Source organism: Camelus dromedarius, chromosome 29 (genome assembly GCF_036321535.1).
Source record: "Camelus dromedarius isolate mCamDro1 chromosome 29, mCamDro1.pat, whole genome shotgun sequence".
Classification (NCBI taxonomy): domain Eukaryota; kingdom Metazoa; phylum Chordata; class Mammalia; order Artiodactyla; family Camelidae; genus Camelus; species Camelus dromedarius.
The window spans coordinates 21,219,251-21,243,183 of record NC_087464.1 but is presented as its reverse complement, the minus strand read 5'-3'; the positions used below and the strand labels follow the sequence as shown (position 1 = coordinate 21,243,183).

Below are 23,933 nucleotides of genomic sequence, written 5' to 3'. Positions count from 1 at the left end.
TTCTTTTTGTATATTAGTCAATACTAAATGTAGCAAACTTTACTTTGGCACAAATGATCTCTGTTCCCTTTCTTCTATATCACACACTCCCCATGGATTGTCAGTTGACTTGCATGGCTGTCTTTATAAATCTCTGTATTACAGTACCATTTGTTGAAGTCAATTTGTAATGAATGGTCAACCGTGAGATCTGTTGGACAGGCAGGATGGACTTTCTTAGGATCACCTCCAAGAGTTTTCACTGCCTCCCTCATAGCAGCAAAATCCACCATTGCCGGTATTCCACTGGAAAATAAAGAATGATCAACTTACAGTTCTAATTGTTCTTTTATATATGCTCAAATGACTAATATATATTTATTCATTTTTATTTTTTTAAAGTATCCTTTTTTATTTTGCATTCATGTTTGATAATGTACTGTTTATCCAGTTATATGTATCCTGGTTTAATGAGAATATTAAACATCACCTGGGAACTTGAGTGCTCAAAGGTAGTTGTGCCAAAAATAATACAAGAGATGATTTTTAGAGGCTAAAGAGAACTTCAAGAACTGCCTATGGAATTCTCTTGCCTTAAATTTTAAGATATACACCCCCCCCTTTTCTCCACCTCTAGCCTCTTGACTCCCAGTACCTACTTGTCTCCAGTTATCCACTAAATATATGAATATAGATTTATCTACATATATATCTCCAGCCAACTATATAACAAGCATTTACCAAATGCTTTCAACATGCTAGACACCAATGGCATAAGGCCCAATAAGAGAGTAAATACTCTCAAGGAATTTGTAGGGAAGATAAAGTAGTGATTACAAAACAGTATCGTTAAGTACTACAGAAGCAGCATATACAGGGCGCACAGAGCAACAGCACACAAACCAGATTTCAGTGGGTGGGTGAAGGGGATGTTCTTACTTGTCCAGCTAACTCCTATGTCTCCTTCAAAACTCAGCTAAAGGTTAACTCCTCCAATAAATAACCCCTGGACATCCAGATCAGACAGTCTTTTAGGCTATGTAAAGGCTTCGGATTTTATTCTAAGTGTTATGGAAACCAACTGGAGAATGGTGGAATGAGGTGACCTTGATGAACATTTTTTAACCAAGTCACTTCACCTACTATAAAAAGATAAGACTCTACACTGCAAGTGTGGAAGCAGGGTCACCAGTTAAGGGACTGTCATAGCTACAGTCCAGGTAAGTGACAATGAGGCTAGAATCGGGGTGACAGCAGTGGAGACATTAATAAATATCCGGATTCAGGGTATGTGTATTTCAAAGGCAGAACTGATAGATCTGCTGACAGACTGGATTATATATGAAGGAAAGAGAGCAATCCAGATTAACAGCTAAATTTTTACCTCAAACAAATGGGAGACTGTAGTGCCATTTACTACAAAAAAAAAAAAAATTGGAAAGGAATAGGTGAGATGGAGTGGGCAATGAACTTTAGGATATGTTAAGTCTGAGAAGCCTATTAGGTAGGTGGAGATGACAAGTAGGCAGTTAACAAAAGTAGTTTTTAAATAAATGGTACAAAAACAAAAAAATGGCCTAATTTTTAACAAATTGCTTCAGTTTTTTAAAAGGCAATTTTTTAAATTTATAAACTGTTCTTCAAAATTAAAAAACAAGAGCAATAATCATCAGGGAGTCTGACTTCTGAAAAGGAAACATTCTGAAAATTCATCCATGAAAACTAAACCTCTCACTCACGTAAAATCTTGAAGAAGAACACGGGCAGGGAAAAAGGGCACTTCAACATTGCTTTGTTTGGTTTTCCAGTCTAAAATGTTCATAACATCTTCCTTTTTCATTAAAAAGCCATCACAATTTCGCACAGCAGCTTCCAACAGGACCCGTATTGAGTAAGGCAGAACATCTGATTCAAGAGAAAATATTACTATTAATAAGGAATAGTCATAACTGTATATTGTAAAGATTACAACAGCAAAATGTTAAAGACACAGATGCACTGTTTTCTCAATTAAAAAAAAAATTTAGTCGATAACCAACAAGGATTTGCTGCATAGCACAGGGATTTATAATCAATATCTTCTAATAACCTATAATGGAATATAATCTGAAAAACTATATATAACTGAATCACTTTGCTGTATACTTGAATTTAACACAATCAACTATACTTCAATATAAAAAAATTTTTTTAGTCTAGTAAACAGGGAGTGAAACACTATTCATGTTAACATCAGGCTTTCTATAAATTTGACTTTCCTACATGTAAGCCTAGGCCCTGAAAAAGCAAAGATAAAACCTTCACACAAGAGCTGCAATGATTTGGGAATATGATACTGACAAATACATAACATTCAGGAAAGACACAGAAAAATGGAAAAGCACAGAAAATCAGAATTAAATACAATAATTAAAATACCCCTCTTATGGCAAAAAAAAATGGTTAAACAGGCAAAGTCTGTAATGTATTTAAAGATTTACATCAAAAATGGTTAGTTTAAAAATAAGTCAGGGTGCTTAGGTGAGTAAAATTCATGTCATGAAAACTGTCATTCACTCTATTATTTTAAGGATACTATAGAGAAACAGATGTCAATATTTAAAATTTTTCAATTATATTAAATTCTCACACTGAATTTTGCCACATAAAAGTATTTCCTTAGGACTTAAAGGGAAGATGGAATCAGTATGAAATTAGTTGAATAAATCACAGCAACCCACATAAGAGATCACTATGCAGCTGTTTAAAGGAATGATGATCTCTACATGTTGATAAGAAATGATCTTCAGACTGTATCTTTAAGAGAAAAAGCAGTGCAAAATGTTTACAGTATATACCTTTTCAGTAAGGGAGGGAAAAAAAAACTATAAGAATCACATATTATTATATATTAAACATAAAATTTAAACTATATAATTTAAAATGTTAAATATATAATTTTAAGTATTAAATATTAAATATATATTAACAAATACTTTTCCCCCAGAAAGAACGATGAAAGGACAAACTAAAAACTTAGTTTATATTTCACACAGTATTTTGGCTGTATCTTCCCAGCAGGAAATATACTAAGCGCAAAAGATCCACAAAGAAAACAAACCACATTCAGTCATTAGTATTGACATTATAATTTTGAAATTGTCATATATATAATGAGAAACAAAAAGTACTTTTGTTACTATGGGTGGGAAACCAAGATTTAAGAGTACTGATGTACAAGTATAAAATGAGAGTAGCTAAGTTTAAAAAAATACATCTCAATTGGTATCATGAAATAATTAAACAGACCTAATTACCTCTCCCCAATAAAAAAAACAAAATAAAACTCTCTAACAATTGGTATCATGAATATAAACTCATGATTTTTCTCTTTCTAAAACATATGTATGTATTTCTTACATCCGTTCAGTGAAAATGCCTAAAATGATGACAATCCAATAGTAATGAACCCCTAGCAATCCAGTTTGCTGTTTCTAAATGCTATTTCCCATTTCTAAAAAAACAAGAGTTCCTTAGAAAAATGGTTGGTCCCATGTTTGGGAAAGGAGATGGACAAAATGAACCTGAAACATCTTGTGTCAGAAACCAAAGAAGTGATCAAAGACTAATGGGGATACTTTGAGCATGGATCAATTTGAGCATCAAAGTGAATAACGACTGTAATTCACTGAAATATATCAAATATATAAATAACCCTTAGTTCATAACAACTCCTTTACTAGAGAAACTCATTACTCTGAAAACTGACAAATAAAGAGGAGAAAATCAATCATTAATCCTGTCTTTCCTGATTTCAAGTAACTAAATAATTAAGAGAGAAAGTTCCTTGTAACAGAAGAATTATAGTTAATAAATGTAGAAAGGCAATGATATAAATAGAAAAATCACCAGTGTGCAGCATTTAATGAAATAATGGATCTATACAATGATCCTAAATGGATACCAAAATCATTAAGTGATACGTGAACGGGGAACTTAAAATGGACGGATCAAGATGAGAACAACCATACCCAACTCAGCTATGTCCCACACAAGTGGGGCATTATGGTTATCTGCCTGCTGATGAAACAGGAAATATAACCACCAACTATGAAATGTTCTTTGCAAAAATACATACATAAATAAACCCAAATCTAATCAAACGTCTAGCTCTAACTTCCACTTAATAGGAAATATGGGGGACTGTACAATAGTAAAACGAAACCATGAAGAAGCAATCAGTCAAATCCAGAATGTGGTACAATCTGCAGAACAAAGAACCTGGTTTCTTCAACATAAAAATGGCATGGAAAAAGGAAAAAGGATGGATATCATAGAGTAAAAGAGATTTAAGAGACATAAAGACCAAATGCTATGCATGGATCCTATCTGGATACTATGTAAACAAATCAACTGTAGAAATATATTTTTGAGACAACCAGAGAAATCTGAATACGGACTGGGTTTTAGGTCATATTAAGGAATTACTGTCAATTTTGTTAAGATATAAGAAAGGCACTGAGATTATGGTGGTTGTTTTTAAAAAAGTTCTTTCATGCATCAGAGATATATACTGGAGTACACTTACAGATTTTCTAAATGGTGGAATATCTGAAACAAAAGATGAGCAAAATGTTGATAACTGGCTGAGAAATATGTGGTGGGTTATATACTATTCTCTCCCTACTTTCATACTTAAAAATTTTAACACACAAATTAAAAGATTAATGGAATTGTGAGTAAAAAGGATAAAGGACTACACAATCAGAAATACTAGATTCAAAGCCCATATTTGCTATTTACAATAGGTATAACTTTTGAAAAGTGACTCAAGTTGATGCCTTTCTCGTGTAAAATCAGGATGCCAGGTACCTAACAGACATGTGAAGAATATCTTACCTCATCATCTATCTAGTACATGTAAAACCCTCAAATACCGTAACAAATAGTAGGTATTCCACAAATATTAGTTTCCATCCTTACCTCAAGCAGAAACATAATGAAGCCCCCAAAACCAAGAGGAATTACAGGTGGGAAATTTTTTTAATAGGACATTTGGAAATAATGAGAAGTAAAATATTATCACAAAAGCAAATACAAAAAAATACCATATAAGATCCCTCATATGTGGAATCTAAAAAAAAAAAAAGAACATAAATACAAAACAGACTCAAAAAAAAAAAAAAAAAGCAAATACAAAATTAACTTTGTGTTTGGTTGACAGGTAATGGACTGAGTGGAACAGAAAAAGCTGAAACTAAATGCCTACACAGGGGAAAGGCAATCAGAAACAAAGACCAGGCAACAGGACAGCCTGGGGTTTCTTACGAGGAGTGTGAGAAACTAGACTGCAATGCAACAATGCCGTCAAAATTCAAATTGAAAATAATTCCCAACCTAGAAATTTGTACACAGGTAAACCATCAATCAGGCAAGGGCTCAAAAATTTACTTCCCAGGCACCCTTTCTCAGGAAGCTACTGGTAGATGTTCTATAAAACAAGGAAACAAATGGAAAACAAAAAATGAAATCTAGGTAATAGTTTCTAACACAGGAAAGAGCAAAGACTCTTCCAGGGCAATACTGTGTAAGCCACAGTGCAATCAGCCTCAAATGGAGCAGAAGATGAAGTCCAGATGAGACACTGCCAAGAGAAGGGGAAAAAATGAATTCATAGATTACCTGATTATACCAGGAGTTTAGTTCTTTTGGAGAGTTTGAAGATGAATTATTGATAAGGACATAGAAAACAAAGCAAACAAAAAAAGATAATCATTAATGCCAGAAAAAAAAAGTTGTAAGAGAAATGAGATACAATCATTATTTACTACGTGGATCGGCTGAGAATGTTGACAGTCATGATAATAAACACTGCATACTGATTTAACCAAAAATTATAACTATACTAGGAAGAGATACATGGTATGTATGTAGGAGAGAAAAGTGCCAAATTCTCATTTTCCATAGTAAAAAGCTAGTAACATCTAAAACTGAAAAACCAAGAAACAGCTGTATTCTAAGCAAGGCTATTTAATAAGATGGAGGAAACTACCAGAAGAAATAGCCAAGACTTAAAAACAGCATTCTCTGCAGAGTAGAAATCCAGTGCAGGACGACTCTTTAGGTTATAATTTCAGTGGTTTTGCCAGTTTTTAACTCTATCATTTGAAAATTAACATTAAATTAAAAAGCAATTATCAAATAAGAGTGCTCTAAGGAAATAAATCAAACGTTAACTGGACATTTGGTCATTAAGAAGCACTAACCAGCAGATCTGTCTAATTTCATAATAACTACGAGAGGCCTACTGCAAGGGAAGATGTAAATACCCCTTCCGCCAAACAAAAGCGACTGACTTCTTATTTCTCTCTGTAGTAGCCAGCCTCCAAGATGATACTAATAACCTTCACCTCCTGGTATTCATGCTCTCATGCAACCTATGCTAAGATCACTTGTTAGTGTGACCGAGAGTGTAGCAGAGATGACAGTGTGTGACTTCTAAGATTATAAAAGTATTCCAGCATCAGCCTTCCTCTCTTAGACTGCTCACTGGGAGAAGCCAGCAGCCTGTTATGAGGACAAGCAGCACTGACTGAGGCCTCTGTGCTCCAACTATACCATCTTCAAAGTTCTCTACTTCTCCGAACCTCTCTGATCCCCATTCTCACACCTGTTCTTCAACACCATGAGGACCTGACTTTCTCCTCTACCGATCAGCACCACTTGTCTGTACTTTTTTTTTTTTTACTTAAGCAGTTTAGGTTCTATGTGGTTAAATCTCTCATTTCCCCTAATCCTACAATTTTTGCCCCTTTGTTCTTTTATCCTATCTGTCCATCAAAACACCAACCTGTTTTGTTCTTTCAGTTGGTGAACCCCACACCACTTCACTTATGAAGAACTGTTCTTTCTTTTTAAAAAATAACTTCGTTGTGGCATGTATACTTTCAAAGCATACAATTCTATGAATTTTTAGTAACTTTACCAAGTTGTACAATCAGCACCATAAGTCAGTTTTAGAACATTCATCATTTCATTAGATCCCTCATTCCCATTTACTGTTAATCCTTGTCCTCTCTTCACCCACCCCCAGAAACTACTATCTACTGTCTCTATAATTTAGTCTTTTCTGGATATTTCATACAAATGGAATCATACAATAAAGTCTCCTGTGTCTGGCTTCTTTCACTGAGCATGCTTTTGAGGTCTACTCATGTTGCAGCATGTATCTATAGCTAAATTTCTTTTTATTGCTGAGGAGTATTCCACTGTATGGATATACCAAATTCTATCCATTCACCCACCGAAGGACATTTAGGTTGCTTCCAATTTTCAGCTATTACGAATAATGCTGCTAAGATCATTCATTTGCAAATCTTTGTGTGGATAATGTTTCTATTTCTCTCGGGTAGATTCCTAAGAATGGAATTGCTGGGTCATATAGTAATGTCTAATGTTTTAAGAAACTGTCAAACTGTTTTCCAAAGTGGCTGCACCACTTTGCATTCCCACCACCAGTGTGTGAGTGTCCCACTTCCTCCGTATCCTCCCTGACATTTGTTACTGTCTGTCTTTTACACAATACCCATTCTAGTGGTTGTGAAATAGTTCACTGAGGTTTTAATGATGGTGACATGCAAAGGAGGAGAAAGGAAAACAAAAACAAAAACAAAAACAAACCCTAAAATGTCAATCAGAGAAACTGGTACCAATATAAATACATGATTACAACCTCAGTCGGATCCTCTGTATCTACCCAGAAATCTTGCCTTGTTTCTTCTTCAATCTGCTTGTTTTCCCACACTACACAACTAATTCATAACTTCACCTACTCGGCCTTAAAATCTAATCTTTCTCTATTTGCCCCACTTTCTACCTCCTAGGTAAATAAAAACTAAGTTTATTCTACCTTGACTTCCTCTACTTTACTTGCAAGCCTAGCTGACTCTGAATTTATCCTTTCCCCAGTTAAGAAGGCAGCTCTGGATCTCCTCCTACTAAATGCCAACTTTCTTATGGGTGCTCTGCATCCAATTCCCAGTAATACATTTTAAGACTCATGAGTCATCAATTATTGTCTTTTTCCTTTATCTGCAATCTACCCTTCAACTGGATTCTTCCCATCAGCATTTAAAGTCTCTAGCCCCAATTGTACACACACATGCACACGCACACACATAGCTTCCAAGTATTGCTTTCTCCAAACTCTCAACCAAGTTTTTTTGAAAGAGTAACCTCTATTCTCAATGTTCACTTTTCTACACATTCCATTCTACACTTCTATTCACTCTTCAGCCCAGACCAATCTGATTTCTTAAAATACCCACAAAACGGCTCTAACCAGAGTTTCAATATCCTCTTAACAACACTCAATGGGAGCTAACAATTCGTCCTTCTTGAAACACTCTTTCCACTGGCTTTCACAACACCATCCTCCAGGTCTCCTAGCTCACATTTCTGCGTTACTTTCAAGCAGAAGCAATGACTGCTTCTGTTCCAGACTATCTTTAAAAAGATATTAATATACTCCAAGTGAATAGCCTTGGAAGATAAAAAACAGTGTCTCTTTCAGGAGCAAAGGGCAGGCATGCTTACTGTTTCTTATAAAAAAATTTGGGTTCCCTAAGTCAGAGTTCCTTTTCTATAACACAATCACTGTGTGCACATGTGTTACCTGGCCCACTTCAACAAATGCTGGTACACTAAGCATATTGCATTGCTATGGGTAATAAACTGTCCACAGTCTCTGATTCAAGAGTTTTGTGTCTTCTGCCAGCATCTGTGAAACTGTCAGTTTAACTTGCAAGGAGAATAAAATTCCAGCTCCTTTACAGTTCTTAACACTTTCTGACAGCCCTGTCTTGGTTTCCTGCTGATCTCTACTCCTCTACCTGATCCTTAAATGTGCAAGCTCCTCAGAGTTCATATTTAGGCTCACTTCTTTTCTCACTCCATACTGTCTCCTTCCAGGAATTTCAACTGATTCTATGGCTTGTACAAACTATCTACACACCAATAATTCCAAAATATTTTTCTGCAGTCCAGGTCTGTCTTCTGAGCTTCAGAACCATGCAGCTAATTGCTTCACAAACACCTTTACTTGAATACTGATTATGTTCCCAAACCGACCACAGTGATTTCCCTCTGTCCCTGTCCTGTATCACTACCTCCTCTTGTGTTCCCTAGCTTAGTAAATAGCACCATTACCCATCCAGATGCTTTTGCCAAAGCATCTCGACACCATATTTGACACCCCTCTCATACAGCTTTTGCATTTGTCTACTTCTACCACCACCACCACCATACCCAGTCCAAGCCACCACTGTCATCTCTCACAGATTCTCTAGTTCATCTTTCTGTCTCCACACTTCCCTCATACCAGTGGTTTTCAAAGTGTGTGGGGAAGTTCTTTCAGGGAATCTGTAAGGTCAACTAAGACATTATTTGCTTTTTCCACCATTTTGACATATGCACTGAGGGTTCAAAAGCAATGGCAGATAAAACTGCTGGTGCCTTAGCAGGATTCAAGGCAACGGCACCAAATTGTACTTGTACTCACTGTATCGTTCATTTTCACACAAAATGCCAGTTTCACTTAAGAATGCCCATGATGAAGTAGAAAATGTATTAATTTTATTAAATCTCAACCAGTGAGGTCAAGTCTTAATATTCTGTGTGACAAAAAAGTGAAGTGTATACAGCATTTCTGCTCAAAACCATTTTCACTTGAAAGAACTGACAAACTATGGTTATTCAAACGTGGGTATCTAGCAGACATCTCAGAAATGAATGAAGTAGGCCTGTTTGTTCACTGTCTAGTCCTACCACTGTCTGCTCGTGGCGTTCACTGATGGTCTTTGAGAAATAAAGGTTCACTGAGTTATGCAGATCTTCCAAAGGTGGACATGTTTTATTACACAATATATAAAACATACAGAGGTGTACATTTGTTAGTATCACCACAGTCCTCTCCACGTGGGAACCAGAGCCCCCATGTAGCTGTGCTCTGAAGGATACCTCCTGCCTGTAACCAGTACCCAGGCCGAGACACTCCCAACAGAAGACCCTTTGCCCTGCCAGTGCCTGGACTTCCTCTGCAAGCTGCCTGGAGGGTCACACAGTGAGCTGCTGCTGCTTCTGCAAGCTCCCACATGGCCCGTGCACTCTGAAGGCTCTTGCCCCTGCCAGCATCTGTCCTTCCAATACTCACCCACACTACATTGCTGGTTGCCTATTCCCCTGCATGTACTCCACAGGATGGCCTACTGCCTGTCCAGCAACCCCAGACCAGCTCCAGCTTGGCCAAACCAGCAAACTTCTCTGCTATCTAGTGAGCTGAACCATACCTTCTCCAATGAGATCTGAACTCCTTCCAATCTGTCCTTCCTTAGGTATTCTCTGTCAGCCCTACAGTACCATATAGTTTCCTCACATCTTACAACAACTCTTGTGTCATAGTTAATAATTATTTATATTAAACTTCCCCTGTTCTATGCCCTGAAGGACCGAGATTACTACAACATACTAAAGCACTGTACTTACATATTTTCCATTACTAAACTGTGTGCTTTCTTTAGCACAAAGATGCTCTCTTAGCCGTCTTTCACTCATCAGAAACATGTGAGTACTCAACGTTAGCTGAGTGAATTAAAACAGTGTTGTTGAGAGATGCAAGCACCAAGTAGAAAACTGGACAGGATTAATACTGCCTCTTCTAACCAGGAACTTCCAGAACCCTATGAATCCCCAAAACTAATCCTCGAAAGGACAGGGAATCAAAAAGACATGCAGGGAACTAGGTAGGACAAGCCTGTAACTTAAACTGAAAAAGTATAATTTGTGTTATCACACTTCTGAAATGAGCTGGTAACAATAGATATCCTTCTGATCAATTATTTAGTGGAAGATCCAAGAGGTGGTTTGCACTTTAAAAAAAGATGCTGAGGTCTGCTGTTTTAAATGGGAGGCAATGGATGAAAGGCACAGCCAGGTTCCCGGGGCTGCAGGCCTTACCACTCAAGGCTCAGTGGCTGCTCCTAAAATTAGGCAGTATAACGCGCCTCTCAGTGCAGAGGGCACACACTGTTGGCCTGCAGATGTGCTTTGTTTGTTATGCAGAGAGTTTGAACATTTTAAAGTTTAACTGACAACATTGAAAGACCAGAGATTTTTTTTCCATGAAAACCCAAATTTCTAGCTTCTTAAGATGAACATGAGAAAATTTTACAACACCAACTTCACATTCCTGCTAGAACGGAGTAGCACCTACCCCTTTACATAGGGCATTTCTCTCCTGGCTGCCACAGTTCCAGCCAGGGCCACTTCACTTGTTTATGTTGCCTCCATGGTCCTTGTAAGCATGAGTATGCAACCTCTGTGTAGCAGTTTTATAAGCACCGGCTTAGGAATCACAGATTTTTATTCAAGTTTCTCCTCTATCACCTATTAAACAGCGGTACTTAGTAGCAGGACCTTGGTCAAGCGGATAATAACAGAACTTACCTTACAGAATGAATATAGCAAATAATCAATAAACACTAGCACTTTAATACTGCCATTATTAAGCTGGGAAACAGAAAGGTATTCGGGGGGGGGGGGGGAGTGTTGGTCTGAAATCAGAAGATATGAGTCTAAGACCAAATCTCCTCACTTAGAAGATATGTGACCTTAGGCAAATTACTCGGATTTTTGCCTCATTTGCCTCATCTGCATAAATCTATTTTTCCCTGCCTAACACAAAGCAATGCAGTGAAGACAAACAGATAATGTGAAAGGGTTTTGTTACTTCTCAAAAGTGGCAATTTCAGGTTTAAACAAGAGATGAAGAAATCAACCATAGGAGATATCAATACTAACAACCAGCTTTAAATAAACTAAATATGACAGAGAAACACACCAGACTGAAGGAAGGGGGAAACACTCAAACATCCTAGGACTGCCTAAAGCCCCAAGGAAGGTATCTTTGGAGTCCAGACTAAGAGCAAGGGGACTGATAAGAACCTGCTAGAGTAGCTACAGGTAAACCTAAAACCCTGTCCAAGGCCAGGAGCCTGGAGAAAAAATTAAGAAAGTGTTCTAGAAGGCCCTGTAACCCCTGATCTGGCAACAGGATTAACTCATACCCACATCTTATTAGAGTCAAGGTATTGTTTCTGTCTCTAACTAGTACAAGGCTGGATGGGACTGATATCCAAAAAAAAAACTCTGACTTTAAAAAAAAATATACTGCTATGGAGAGTCTAAGAAGGCAGAAAAAGAGTGAATAGATTCCTGTTTCCTTAAGATTTTTCTCCCCCACTAACTCACAAAGGTGGAGAAAAACTAGAAAAATAGTATCTATTATTGATAAAGCTGAAGAAACACTCTTCTCATTTGCTCCTGGCAGGCATGTAATCTGGCACTACTTGCTAACGTAACAGACACACTTCATGGTGCCTGTCCAAACCGCTACCCATGGAATGGACAGTGCTCAGTGTCCCATTACCTCCCTGGCTACAGCACTGAAGCAAGGGCCAGTCCCCTGGCAGGTCAATGACCAACAGGCTGGTGAGAAAAAATACACATTGACAATTAGATTCCGCTCTCAGGAATTTGCAATGAGGACACAGACTAAACCAGAAAGTTGTTAAGAGCTAAGCTAGAGCCAGAGGCTGCCATTTGTGGCCATGCATAAAGTCAGCAGGCAGAGGTAGCTTGCCTGCAGTGAAGCAGAGGGAGCAGAAGAGTGGAGGGGGCAGGAATCTGAAGCCCTGAGAGAAACAAAGAGCTTCCCCAATTCTGGTCCACTGCCCATTTTCTTGCGAGAGAGCCACATTTCATTTGCCTGGGAGCTCTGCATCATCATAATAAATCTTCCTTCACTTGAGCTAGTAGGTGTCTGTTCTTTGCTACCAAAAGGACCTAACCCAGAACAAAAATTGTCTACAAAAGTACAGTTAAAACCAACAGACCCTTGGACAAAATGTGGTTGTTGTGTGCATAGAATAGAATTATGTTAGGTAAAGGTAATCCTTAGAAAGTTATGTATTGTGTGTGAACATTACAAGCAAACTATTTCAGTGCTTACCCAAACTTAAAGCCCTCTCCAGAGTCCACGGAGAAGACGAGAAAATACGGACATGCATCCCCACTAGCAAGACACCTGACCAGCAAAAGCATCCTGACAAGCCCAGCCAAACCAGATCAAAACAACAGGTGAGAAAGTCTTCTAGAGATACAGTCTCATCTGGCTGGTAAGCCAATCATAACACACAAAGAATGGCTGGCAGCAGCTGTATTGAGTATTTATGCAAAATGAGTAAGTAAAGTAGATAGAAAACTGGAGAGGAGATATTAAAAAAGAAACAGGGAGAAAGAGAACAGGCAGCCTCCAAGTGACAAAAAGAACAGCCTCTGGCTTAGAAATTCTGGTTCCTAGGAGGCCTTACTGTGCCTTTGAAGTCTGGAAACTGCAACAGCATCTTCTTTACTTGAGTGCCGAGTTAAGTGAGTTTTTGTTCCTTATATTCAAGGGTAACAACTGGAAAAGACAGTACATATATGGTAAAAGTAAAAAAGAAAAATGATGAGGGTGAAACTTGCACACTTTCAATCCAGTAACTGTATATAATGATAAGCTTATATCAAAATTTAAGTATTACACACACATAGCAGCTTTACATATAAAAAGGGAAAAGTTGGTAACAACCTCCATATTCAAAGATCTGCTAACTAAACCATAATGCATTCATACAGGCAATACCGAGCAGCCATTAGAAGCTGCAGAAAAGTACAGGTATCCCTTTCTACTCGAATTCATGCTCCCTGACTCAGAAAGCAAACAGACTCAGGTTGCAAGGGATATTTGTATTCAATGACATGGAAAGATGTGCATGATATATTAAGTTAAAAAAGGTTACAAAACAATACATACTGTATTTTTTGTTAAAGTAGCACATTTAGATCTATTTGTACATACACATAAAAATGAAAATGTTTCTGCACTGCCTATAATGTTTTTGTCTTTGATTGCCAATCCCAACCTAATTTCTTCTAATCAATAAAAACTCTCCTTTAAAAAATCAAATACAGATTTTCTTACAGAGATTGCAAGGTAGGATTTGGAAAACCAAGTCCTAGCTCTGTCGAAGGACTGAGTAGTACTATGGGCAAAAAGCAAGCAGTTACGAAGGACAAAAGAAAGGATGAAAAAGAACCTGAGATAAAGAAGGGCGCCGGAAGCTGAAGGCCTTCTTGCCCAACAAATCTACTCTCTAAAATATGTTTCACAAGAGCCAGGCCAGTCTCCTCACTGTCTTCCCCCTTAATCATTCTCATTGATGTTTTCCATTATGCTTACTGTTCATTTTAGTTCCCCAAGTGCTGACTGTCCTCTCTGATCCCTCTGTTTAACATCAATTCAAGTCCTACTTCCTTCAGAAAGTAGCCTCTGACAATTCCAGGCAGTAGTGATTTCTCTCTTCCTTGGAAACAGGTATATTTTCAAATTCATAAATCTACTTAAGAGTTACCCAAAATTTCTAAGGTTGCAGTCAGTACATTGCAGTGCCAGACAGGCATCTCCAGATCATTAAAAAGGCACTGAGCCACAAGCGCAATTATGTAAGATCAAAATGTAATCAATGTGCACGATGTTTCCGCTTCCACAGATATCCTGAGTACAAACTTAGGAAGCATGAAGATGAAATGGCAGTAAAAAAACAGAAATCAAATAATTTGTACTGTATTCCACCTAAAGACAAGACTCACTGAGGGAAGGAGCTGCTAGTGAGGCAGAGAGTCTGGGCTGTTCACTCACCACCTACTCCCAACCACTTCAACCACTTCTCCCTTGTCCTCCTCCATGTCAAAAGCCGAAAAGCTAAATACTCCATCTTTTAGCCTCTAAAGCCAAGAGTGGCTGATGACATTTTGACCAGGGAGATACAGGCAAAAGCTCCTGGGAAGGGTTTTCCTTTCTGTTCTGCCCTTCCAGCTCCCTAGAACATGGACATAAAGCCTGGAGGTACACAGCTATTTGCAACCAAAAAAAAGAATATATGAAAGCAAAACAGAAAAAAAGGAGAAGCCTAGGTTCTTGCTGACACTAGTGCGATACAGTCCCAGTATGCTCACATCCAGATTTCTTGTTATGTGAGAAAAATAAACCCCTATTTGTTAAAGCACTGTACAGCAGACTTTCAGTTCCTTGCAGCTAAAGGCATTCCTGAAAGCTCAGAAGAGTGTTAATGACCCACCCCCATCCCACCTCCCCCATCCCCTCCACCTCGACTAGGGCTAGAACACCTTCCCCTCATCAGGTTACTCACTCCAGCTGTGATTCTCCGCCTGGTGGGCATCAGAATGTGGCAAGCAGAGAAGACAGTGATTTGGACCCCTGGTGATTACCAGAGCCAAGTTTCCTAAGCACACACATGGGAGGCCATTCAATCTGGTTCCTCTAAAAATGTAACCAGGATTTTTCTGTTCTTCTACTCAAGTTGCTCCTTTCTTTCAAAGTCAATTTTTCTTTCAAGTTGTACTTCCTATTAAGTATACTAAGAAATTACTTAAGTAACTACTTAGTAAACCTCTCATAATAACCACTCTATTAAAAGGTGAGTTTTAACCCCACACAAATAAAAATCAAACTTGTTTTAAAGGCATTTATATTTACAGGTGTTGTACTGTTATATTTATCATGGGTATAAAAAACCTAGTACTCTAAAACTCAGTTATGTAGAGATGTCCATGCCAGCTTATTTCCAAAGATAACATAGCTCTTAGATCCCTAATCCCTCTTTCAATGCATTTTACGGTTGTTTTAATAGTTTCCTATTGATTTCCTGCATTTGGGAAATATAGGCCATCTTCAAGCAGGCACACTTCCACAAATTAACCACAGAAAGAACTTACACTCAATTTAAAAGTCATCCCCATATATGTTATTTTCCTTTATTAAGCTATAAAATGTGGGTTAAGAAATTTCCAGTCCAGAATCACTAGATATTTGAAAGAAGTAAAGGGAAATAAGAGGTCTTTCTTGCCTGTAATCAACATAGCTGTTCCCTTTTCAAAATTAATACAAACTCATCATCAGTGAAAAGATAAAATAAATGTGAGTGAAAGACATGGCGCTAAGAAAATGACCAACCTTTCTTAATATCAATCGCTACAACTAAACATGCCAAGTAAAGGATTTTGGTGAACTGTTTATTTTTAAATGGCAACCTCATTCTAAGACAGGGATCTTCTCCAACATATACTCTAAAATATCTAAATTTTCTCACAATGTACAAGAAAATACTGCAAGTGGCAGTCTAAAACACTTAAATCCACCAAAATCTACAGAAAGATCACAAAAGCAATCTTCTTAAATAATGAGAGAACAAAACAAAACAAATCAACCAAGATTAAAGAAAAGCTCCCTTCAAAACTGACTGCAACAGATTTGGCATTTTTCTTTCCAAGTAGTTTTCACTGAAAAGAATCATCTAAATCACTCTTCCAAACAGGTCTTCCCTTCATTGGCCTGGTTGAGAAACCTACTCAGTCGTCAATAAAGTCAAGACTTCCATCCAATACATTGGGGTTCCACCAAGTTCACTCCTCAGAGACCTCAGGAAAGGTTTGTTTGATCCTGATCAGGTGCCTGCAAAATTCTGCCAAGAGTACTGGTGCATAAGCCAGGGCAAAAAAATGCCCTAGTGAACAATTCAAATCAGTGGGCCCTGTTGGTGATTCCTATTCAAAGGACAGCAGATAAAGAATTGTGGGCATTGGTCACTAGAAAAATTAAAATACACATTTAATAGCTCTAGGATACCATCAGTCAGGTTTTGTGTGTGTTTTTAAATAGTATTAGTAGTTTCCTGTGGGGAAAAAAATCATTACTAAATTAACTTAGGTTTTAAAATGAGAAGCTAAGGTAGGGGATTGTATCTTTCCTCAAATAAAAGACGTCCCAAGAAGAGTTTTTCAAAATGTTAGAGATATATGTAAGTATACCTGCTACAACATGGTGGGAATAAACTTAAAATTTCTTCTACTTAGCTTGACAGATGCATTTTTATTATTAGAAACTAAAGAAACCCAAGAAAATTTAAGCAACATTACCATACTTGGTGCCTCCAAGTCTAGGTACATTGAAGAACTTCTTATGTGAACTGTCATTTAATGTTTCAATAAGGTACTCAAAGGCATATCCTGGAAAAAAAATTATAATTTTATTAAACATTGCTACAAAGTACCTAATTCAAAGTGAAAATATCTGGAAGCCAGCTCTATCCAACAATTTTCTGCACTGGTGTAAACGTTCTATATTTGCACTGTCCAAAAGGTAGCCATTAGCCACATATGGCTATTGAGCACTTGAAATGTGATCACAGCAACTGAGGAACAGAGTTTTAAATTTTTTAATTAATTTAAATTAATTTAAATAGTCACATGTGGATAGTGTCTACTGTATTGGACAGTACAACTCTAAACTGTGATTGTCAAATAAAAACTGGTAAAATAATCAACTCCTGAAATGTGATAATACAGAATACTTGGAAAGGGACAATAAAAACAATTTAAATGATGTATAGGCATATTTTGTGAAGCCATGTCCTGAAAACTGCATAAATATAAACAGGCCAATTTGATAATGCCACCATTCTGTTAGAATTGATTTTTTAAAAATAATCAAGAGATAGATTTTCACAGGGCATTCAACAACATGAATACAATCTAAACCAAACCAAAACAAGCAACTTATCAGGTAAGACCTTAATAGGTCTGAAGACTGAAGGTAAAAAGTGAACAACAAAGTATCTGGGTAAATTAGGAGATTCTCCCTAAAATACATGTCTTTCTGGTTTTGCACGAATTGAAGCTTAACAACAAAGTCAAAGACCTAGAGGTCTCATTTGAATGTGCTTCAGCTCCTAAGGCTCTCAGGGGAAGTGGCAGGGAGGCAGCCCTGAGGTTAAAGAACCTTCAGATCTTTTGTGCAGACTCACTGCGGTGGGTGGGCAGGACCCTCAACATTGTTAGGACCTTGGTCCGAAATGAGAAGCGATAAGTACAGCCCACTTTTTGAGAATATATAATGTTGTTCCCCTTTTTTATTGAGGAGGAAGGGGGGAGGTGGATGGGGGGAGGAGACTCAGCGCTGCAGTAAATGGTCCGGCAACTGGCTGACCAGTGTTCGGCCTTGACCGCCCCCCACTCTGCTTCCAGAGGCAAAGAGAGAGAGAGGGGCTCGAAGCTGGACAGCGGAATAAACAACTAGCTGCGTGAGACCCAAGCAAGGAGGCAGCGGCCCCCACCCTTATCTCTTACAAATGGGGGCGGGGAGGGGAAGATGGTGGGCTTCTCCCCGACCCTTGTGCTACTGAAATGTACTGGGAAGCCGCTGGCAGCCAGCAGCGGCCAACAGGCCGAGACCGGCCCGGGTGAGAGCCAGCAGCGGAGCGGACGGCCCTGGTGGGGTCACGCTGAGGGGCGAGGGCGGCGAGGCCCGGCTCTCGCGGCCTGGGCGCGGACAGTGCGGCCCAGCAGGCAGGCCCCAAGGGAGCACGACCTGAGCCCGGAGGGCCCGGACGCCAACCGGGCGACTCCAGGCGAGAGAAGCAAGGAACTCGGAGCCCGGGCAGCTCGCGTCTCCAGCTGCCAGATCCCAGTCGGCGGACTGAAACTAACCTGCACTTGGGGCGTCCATCGCCGGAGACCATATTATCCCTGCGGGGAGGGGGCCCGCGGGGGAAGGAAGGGGAGGCCGGGCGGGGAAGAGGGGGGAGGAAGGCAGGCGGACTGGCGAGGGAGGAAGGAAAGGAGCAGTCTCGCGCAAACACCGCGAGAGCCGCAGAACCGGCCCCAGGTCCGAACTCGCGGGATTTGCCGCCTAACTCTCGCGAGATCCTCGGAGGAGGAAACAAAGAAAGAGAAGGGGCGGGGCCAAATAGAAGGCGATTCTTTGCGCAATCGCTGTTGTTCTCGCAATTCGGGACGAAACACCGGGGAGGCTGTGGGGTTGGCGTCATTAGCATGGCCCTCTTAGCGATCCTTTGCTTAGTAGTGGCCTCAAGTGTGCGACTGGAGTTGTGAGATCCAGCGAGTGTGGGCTCCTGCAGGGTATCCAGGGGTTGTGCGGGGGGTGGAGGGGCTCGGAATGGGAATTCCTAGGAAAAACAGCTTTAGGAGAACCGCTTTCCCCTGAAGATAAAGCCTTAGGTTAACCTGTCATGTGTAGCCTCCACGCGTGTTCTCAGAAGAGGGTGGCCAGACTGATCTGGCACGTAGGAAGCGCTTAACTAATAGTTGAGTAAGTTTTCCGAGTAAGTTTTCCTTGCACTCCTTAGGCATGGCATGGCACTTTATCATGCTTAGGTCTCCATCCCTCGGCCTCAGCTCCTCACGTCCCTACGTTCTTTCCTACTGCCTTATCTCCTGCCGGCAGCCAACTCTCCAGAAAGAGCTGCTTGTGCTCGCCCATCCCCTCCCACTCCTTATCCCTCTCGGGTTTGCCTTCCACCCCCTAGAAACGCCGCTGGTCAAGGTCAGCAGTAACTCCACTGACTAATGTCATGTTTCTCAATCCTTACCCTACCTGATCTCTCCCCTTGTTGAGAAATATTTTTCCATCAGCTTCTGTGATCTCAGACTACTTGTTTTTCTCCCTATCTTTAAGGGTGCTCCGTCTCAGGCTCTTCTGCAGGCCTTTCTTCCTCACGTAGCCATGAAATGTACTGGGTATAAAATATACCCCAGCGCTCTGACCTTGCACCTCTCCTCACCATTTTCCCTGGCACGTCTCACTTTCTTCTTTGGCTTCAGTTATTAGTTATATACTGTTGCTTCCCAGTCTACCTGTAACCCAAACACGTCTAAGCTCAGAGTTCAAGTACCTCCACATCCCGCAGGCCACCCCAGACACAAAATGTCCAAAACGGAATTCATCATTTCCCCCTTAAAATCCCACTACTCCTTTTGTATTGCCTGTATCAGTGAACAGCACCATCCATCACTCAGTTCCATGCCGACACATCATCCTTGATCCTGTACCGTCTTCTTTTAATCACTGACCCAACAAACCTGGTGGAAGCAAACCCCAGTATATTTCCTCTATTTATGGATCATTCCCCCTGCCACCACCTAGATTTGAATATTTCTTGTCTAGATGACTGCTACAATCTCTCCTCAAAAAGACCCTAGCAGGGGAGGGTATAGCTCAGTGGTAGAGTGTGTGCTTATCATGCATGAGATACTGGGTTCAATCCCCAGTACCTCCATTAAAAAATAAATAAAAAAAAAAAACAAAACCCTAGGACATGAGTACTACCATGATGATCATTTTCATGATGGTGAAACTGAAACTCAGAGGGGTTAAATAACTTACCCAACATTACTCAGCTACCAAGTGACTGACTCAGGATTTGATCTGGTATCTCATACCTATTGTTCATACCCTTCTCAGGAAACTTACTGTAGGCAGAAACACTTCTCTGTCACTCTGTAATATCTCACTTGCTGTTCTCTCTTCATGGAACACTCGGTCCTGCTAACCCCCTACTCATTCTTCAGGCCTTAGTCCAGATATTATTTCCTACAGGAAATACTCATGGCAAACCCCCAACTCTTCGTCTGAGTTGGGAACGTGATGAAGTTTTTCCCTATCTTCTCTATGTCAATTAAAACACTTTATTACACTTGATTGTAATTGCCCATTTACTGTATTTTCCTTATCTTGGTTAGATGCTTTTAGCTGCATGCAAGAGAGTACCCAACTAACAGTGGCTTAAACAACACAGATCTATACTTATCTCACATGACAAAGTCTATAGTCGGCAATTCTAGGGTTAGTGCAACAGATCAATGACATCATCAAAGACCCAGGCTCATTCCTTATTTTGGCCTCACGCTTTTCAGCATTTTGGTTTTTGTTCCTCAGACTTGTTGCCTCCTGGTTGCGAGATGACTGCGTGATACAGAAGACTTATGTTGTCCTACAACTTCCAAAAGAGAGGTGGAAATTGGTGCAGAACACCTCTCTCTTTTTATCGGAGGAGAAAATATTTTCCTGAACATCCTCCATGGATGTCTCATTGACCAGAAATTAGACCAGTAGTTCTCCACTTTATGAAACCCAACACCCCCTTTTCAAGACGTGTATTTTGTAATGTCTCCTTTACTGTCCTGGCAGGAAATTCATAGATAATATAACCTACACAAAACAATAAAATAATCTATACAATGCCATAACTAATACAAAGGAGAAATCAAAGGAAAGTAGTTTATTGGAAAATAATATGTATACACTACGCAGGTGCCCAGGCATGTATATGCTGCATGACATAATGATGGAGTCAGATACGTGCATCTACTTATAATGATTTTACAGAACATAAGATAGTATTCAACTGAATATAGTCAACACTTTTTGTTTATATTTGACATTTCCAAATAAGATCTAAATACTTACATATTTCATGCATAAATGTATATCGTGAATGCATGTATATAATAAATGCATTTATGTAATAAATGATACATGTACATATATATCATGACTGACTGGCTGAAATGGAGGCTAATGAAATGTATTGGTGACTCAGATATTATTGGAAGCACTGTCACTGCTGATTTTCTGGAGTGGTGAACAATTCTTGGCAAAGTTCCAAACAGAGCAAAATAACGACCTTTCCTCTTTTTACATGATATTTGCATTCCTGGAAAATTCAGAGTGTATTAAAACCATACACAAATGCCTTTCACATTGATTTGTAAATGGGATTAAGTTCGAGGCTCAGGTTAAGTATAAACGTATTTGTTACTGTTTTGATGCTTGTGTGGGTTATCTACCTGAGTATCTGGCAGCATGTTCAGTGGGGGAGGTGGTTTGATCCTTCGCTGTGAAATTCCGTCCTGCGGAATGCAGAGGGAATCTCACATCCATTAAATGCTAGAAGTGCTCCCCTCCCATGGTGACAACCAAAAACACCCTCCCATTTTCCTTTTTTTTTTTTTTAAATAGCTTTATTGAGATTTAATTCACCCATTTAAAAAGCTTTTTATTTTGTGATAGTTGTAGACTTACATGCAGTTTAAGAAGTACTAGAGATCTCATGCAACTCTTCACCCAGACTTCCCCGGTGTAACATAAGGCAATATCAAAATGAAGAAATTGAACTCTGACCTTATTAGGAGCTCAGCAGTTTTACAAGCACTCTTTTGTAGGGGGCGTATGTATATTTAATTCTATGTGATTTTATCACGTGTAGATTTGTGTGACCAACAGCACAGTGAAGATACGGATATGTGCTTTGCAAATATTTCCTCCCAATCTGTAGCACACATTGCTTTCCCCCCACTCCCTCACACATTGCTTTTTGCACAAAATTGGGGCTTTATTAGCAAGGAAGAAGAGGAAATTCCTGTAAGGCTGGCAACCCCTAGTGTCTGCCACATAACCACTTCATGAGAGCAGATGCTGTATCTGTTATTCCTTGCTAAGTCCCACCATACCCAACAGTACCTGGCATACAGTAGGTGCTAAATAAATGTTTGTTGAATAAATGAAATGACTTGTTCAAACATAGATGATTTGAATTATGAGATGACTCATCTTTCCAAAATAATTTTCCACAGGAATTCTGTAAATAGCAAGCTATCCTATTGAAACTGAAAATATAACTCACATTTAAAAATTCAATCAATGGAAACTTGACCCATGTAAAACGGTGCCCTGGATACTTAATTTGGTTCAGCCTTTATTTAAGTATTGTTTACTACTACATTCCAGAACGGGGAGGATTCAACCTACCCCTGAGGAACTCATAAACAGATAATGTCACTGTAAGTGGTAATAAAAATAATAATAGCTAACACCTATTAGACCTCGTTAAGTACTTTACATGCATTATCTCATTTAAATCCTCACAACACCGTTAGAAGTCATTTGTATCATTTAGGATGCTTTTAGCTGCAAGTAAAAGAAACATCCAACTCAAACTGGCTTAAATACAAGCCACTGCTTATATCAATTGAAGTCCTTACATTTCTCAGAAACATTTAGCCTGGCTGGGCATCATCACAGCTCCCTACAGACCCAGAGAAAGGTGGCACTGAGCAACTTCCTGGGTGGCTCACCTCCCTGAAAGAGCAGCCCTAGTGACCAACAAACATTCCTCTGATGGCTGATCTCAGCCAGGCCCTGGGCGAGGGGCTGGGAATACAGAGGAGATTAGGATGACTCCAGGCTTGTCCCTTAGTCTTACTGAAAAGTAAACAGGCGATGACCAACTATCTAAAGAGTCAGAAATGACTTTACTGGGAGGCAGTAGTGTTTGAACTCAGAAGCTTTGTGGTAGGGCTTTTTCCAGCCAGCACTGTGGACGTTTGATATCCATGTCCTGTTTATCCTGCCCAACTGACTCTGATCTCCTTTCAGGCAATTCAACCTCACCCCACTCCCCATTCACAGGTCCACCATGGGGCTCAGTATTTAGCCCAGGAATTGGGGATTAACATAATTAGAAGCCACAAGTCACTACTAGAGTTTTGCTGAGCATTCTGAGAAAGGGAAGTTTTCTTTTTTCCTCTAGAAGTCATGGGGAGTGAGGTGGTGACGTCTGGAACTGCTGCAGCCATTTTTGCCACCACAGAATTGAGCCTTCAACAATAGGTTCTCTGCATGGAACTTGAGAACAAAGCTGAGACTATGGAAAACAGGCCCAAGAGACAGAGAAATACTACATCCTAGGTGTTATCACCTTAGCTTGTGGATCAAATCTTGCCTGTTTTCTACAAGAACCTCCTCTGGAATTTTTTTTCAGTTATGTGAGCCAGTAACCTCTGCTTCATAGGTTGAGCCAATTTGTGTTTGTTTTTTGTAACTTGCATCGAAAGGTCTGATAGCTATTTACTAGCTGTGCAATTTTGCACAAATTACAGCTGTAAGCTGCAAATTTTTCCATTGTAAAGTGAGAACAATAACCATGTCTACTTGGGTAACT

The 23,933-nt window shown here is 39.4% G+C and overlaps 1 protein-coding gene and 1 non-coding gene across 4 annotated transcripts in view; one reads left to right on the top strand and one right to left on the bottom strand.

The window, feature by feature from the left end:
• Positions 1–18,752, bottom strand: part of IREB2 (iron responsive element binding protein 2) — a 46,495-nt gene extending 27,743 nt beyond the window's left edge. Inside the window, exons 1-4 of one of the 3 annotated variants that reach the window (XM_031440738.2) lie at positions 18,622–18,752; positions 17,053–17,142; positions 1,719–1,884; positions 148–285 (exon numbers count right to left, since the gene is read on the bottom strand). In XM_031440738.2, coding sequence (XP_031296598.2) covers positions 148–285; positions 1,719–1,884; positions 17,053–17,142; positions 18,622–18,640 — 413 coding nt within the window. In that variant the 5' untranslated portion in view covers positions 18,641–18,752. Of the gene's footprint in view, positions 1–147; positions 286–1,718; positions 1,885–13,385; positions 13,626–17,052; positions 17,143–18,621 lie in introns of those variants that run through there. The other 2 variants (XM_031440740.2, XM_031440739.2) reach the window with 2 other exon arrangements.
• A 1,385-nt stretch (positions 18,753–20,137) lies between these two features.
• On the top strand, positions 20,138–20,210 carry TRNAD-AUC (transfer RNA aspartic acid (anticodon AUC)). The gene has a single exon. It is a non-coding gene; the product is annotated as a tRNA-Asp (tRNA).
• Positions 20,211–23,933: the final 3,723 nt, after the last annotated feature.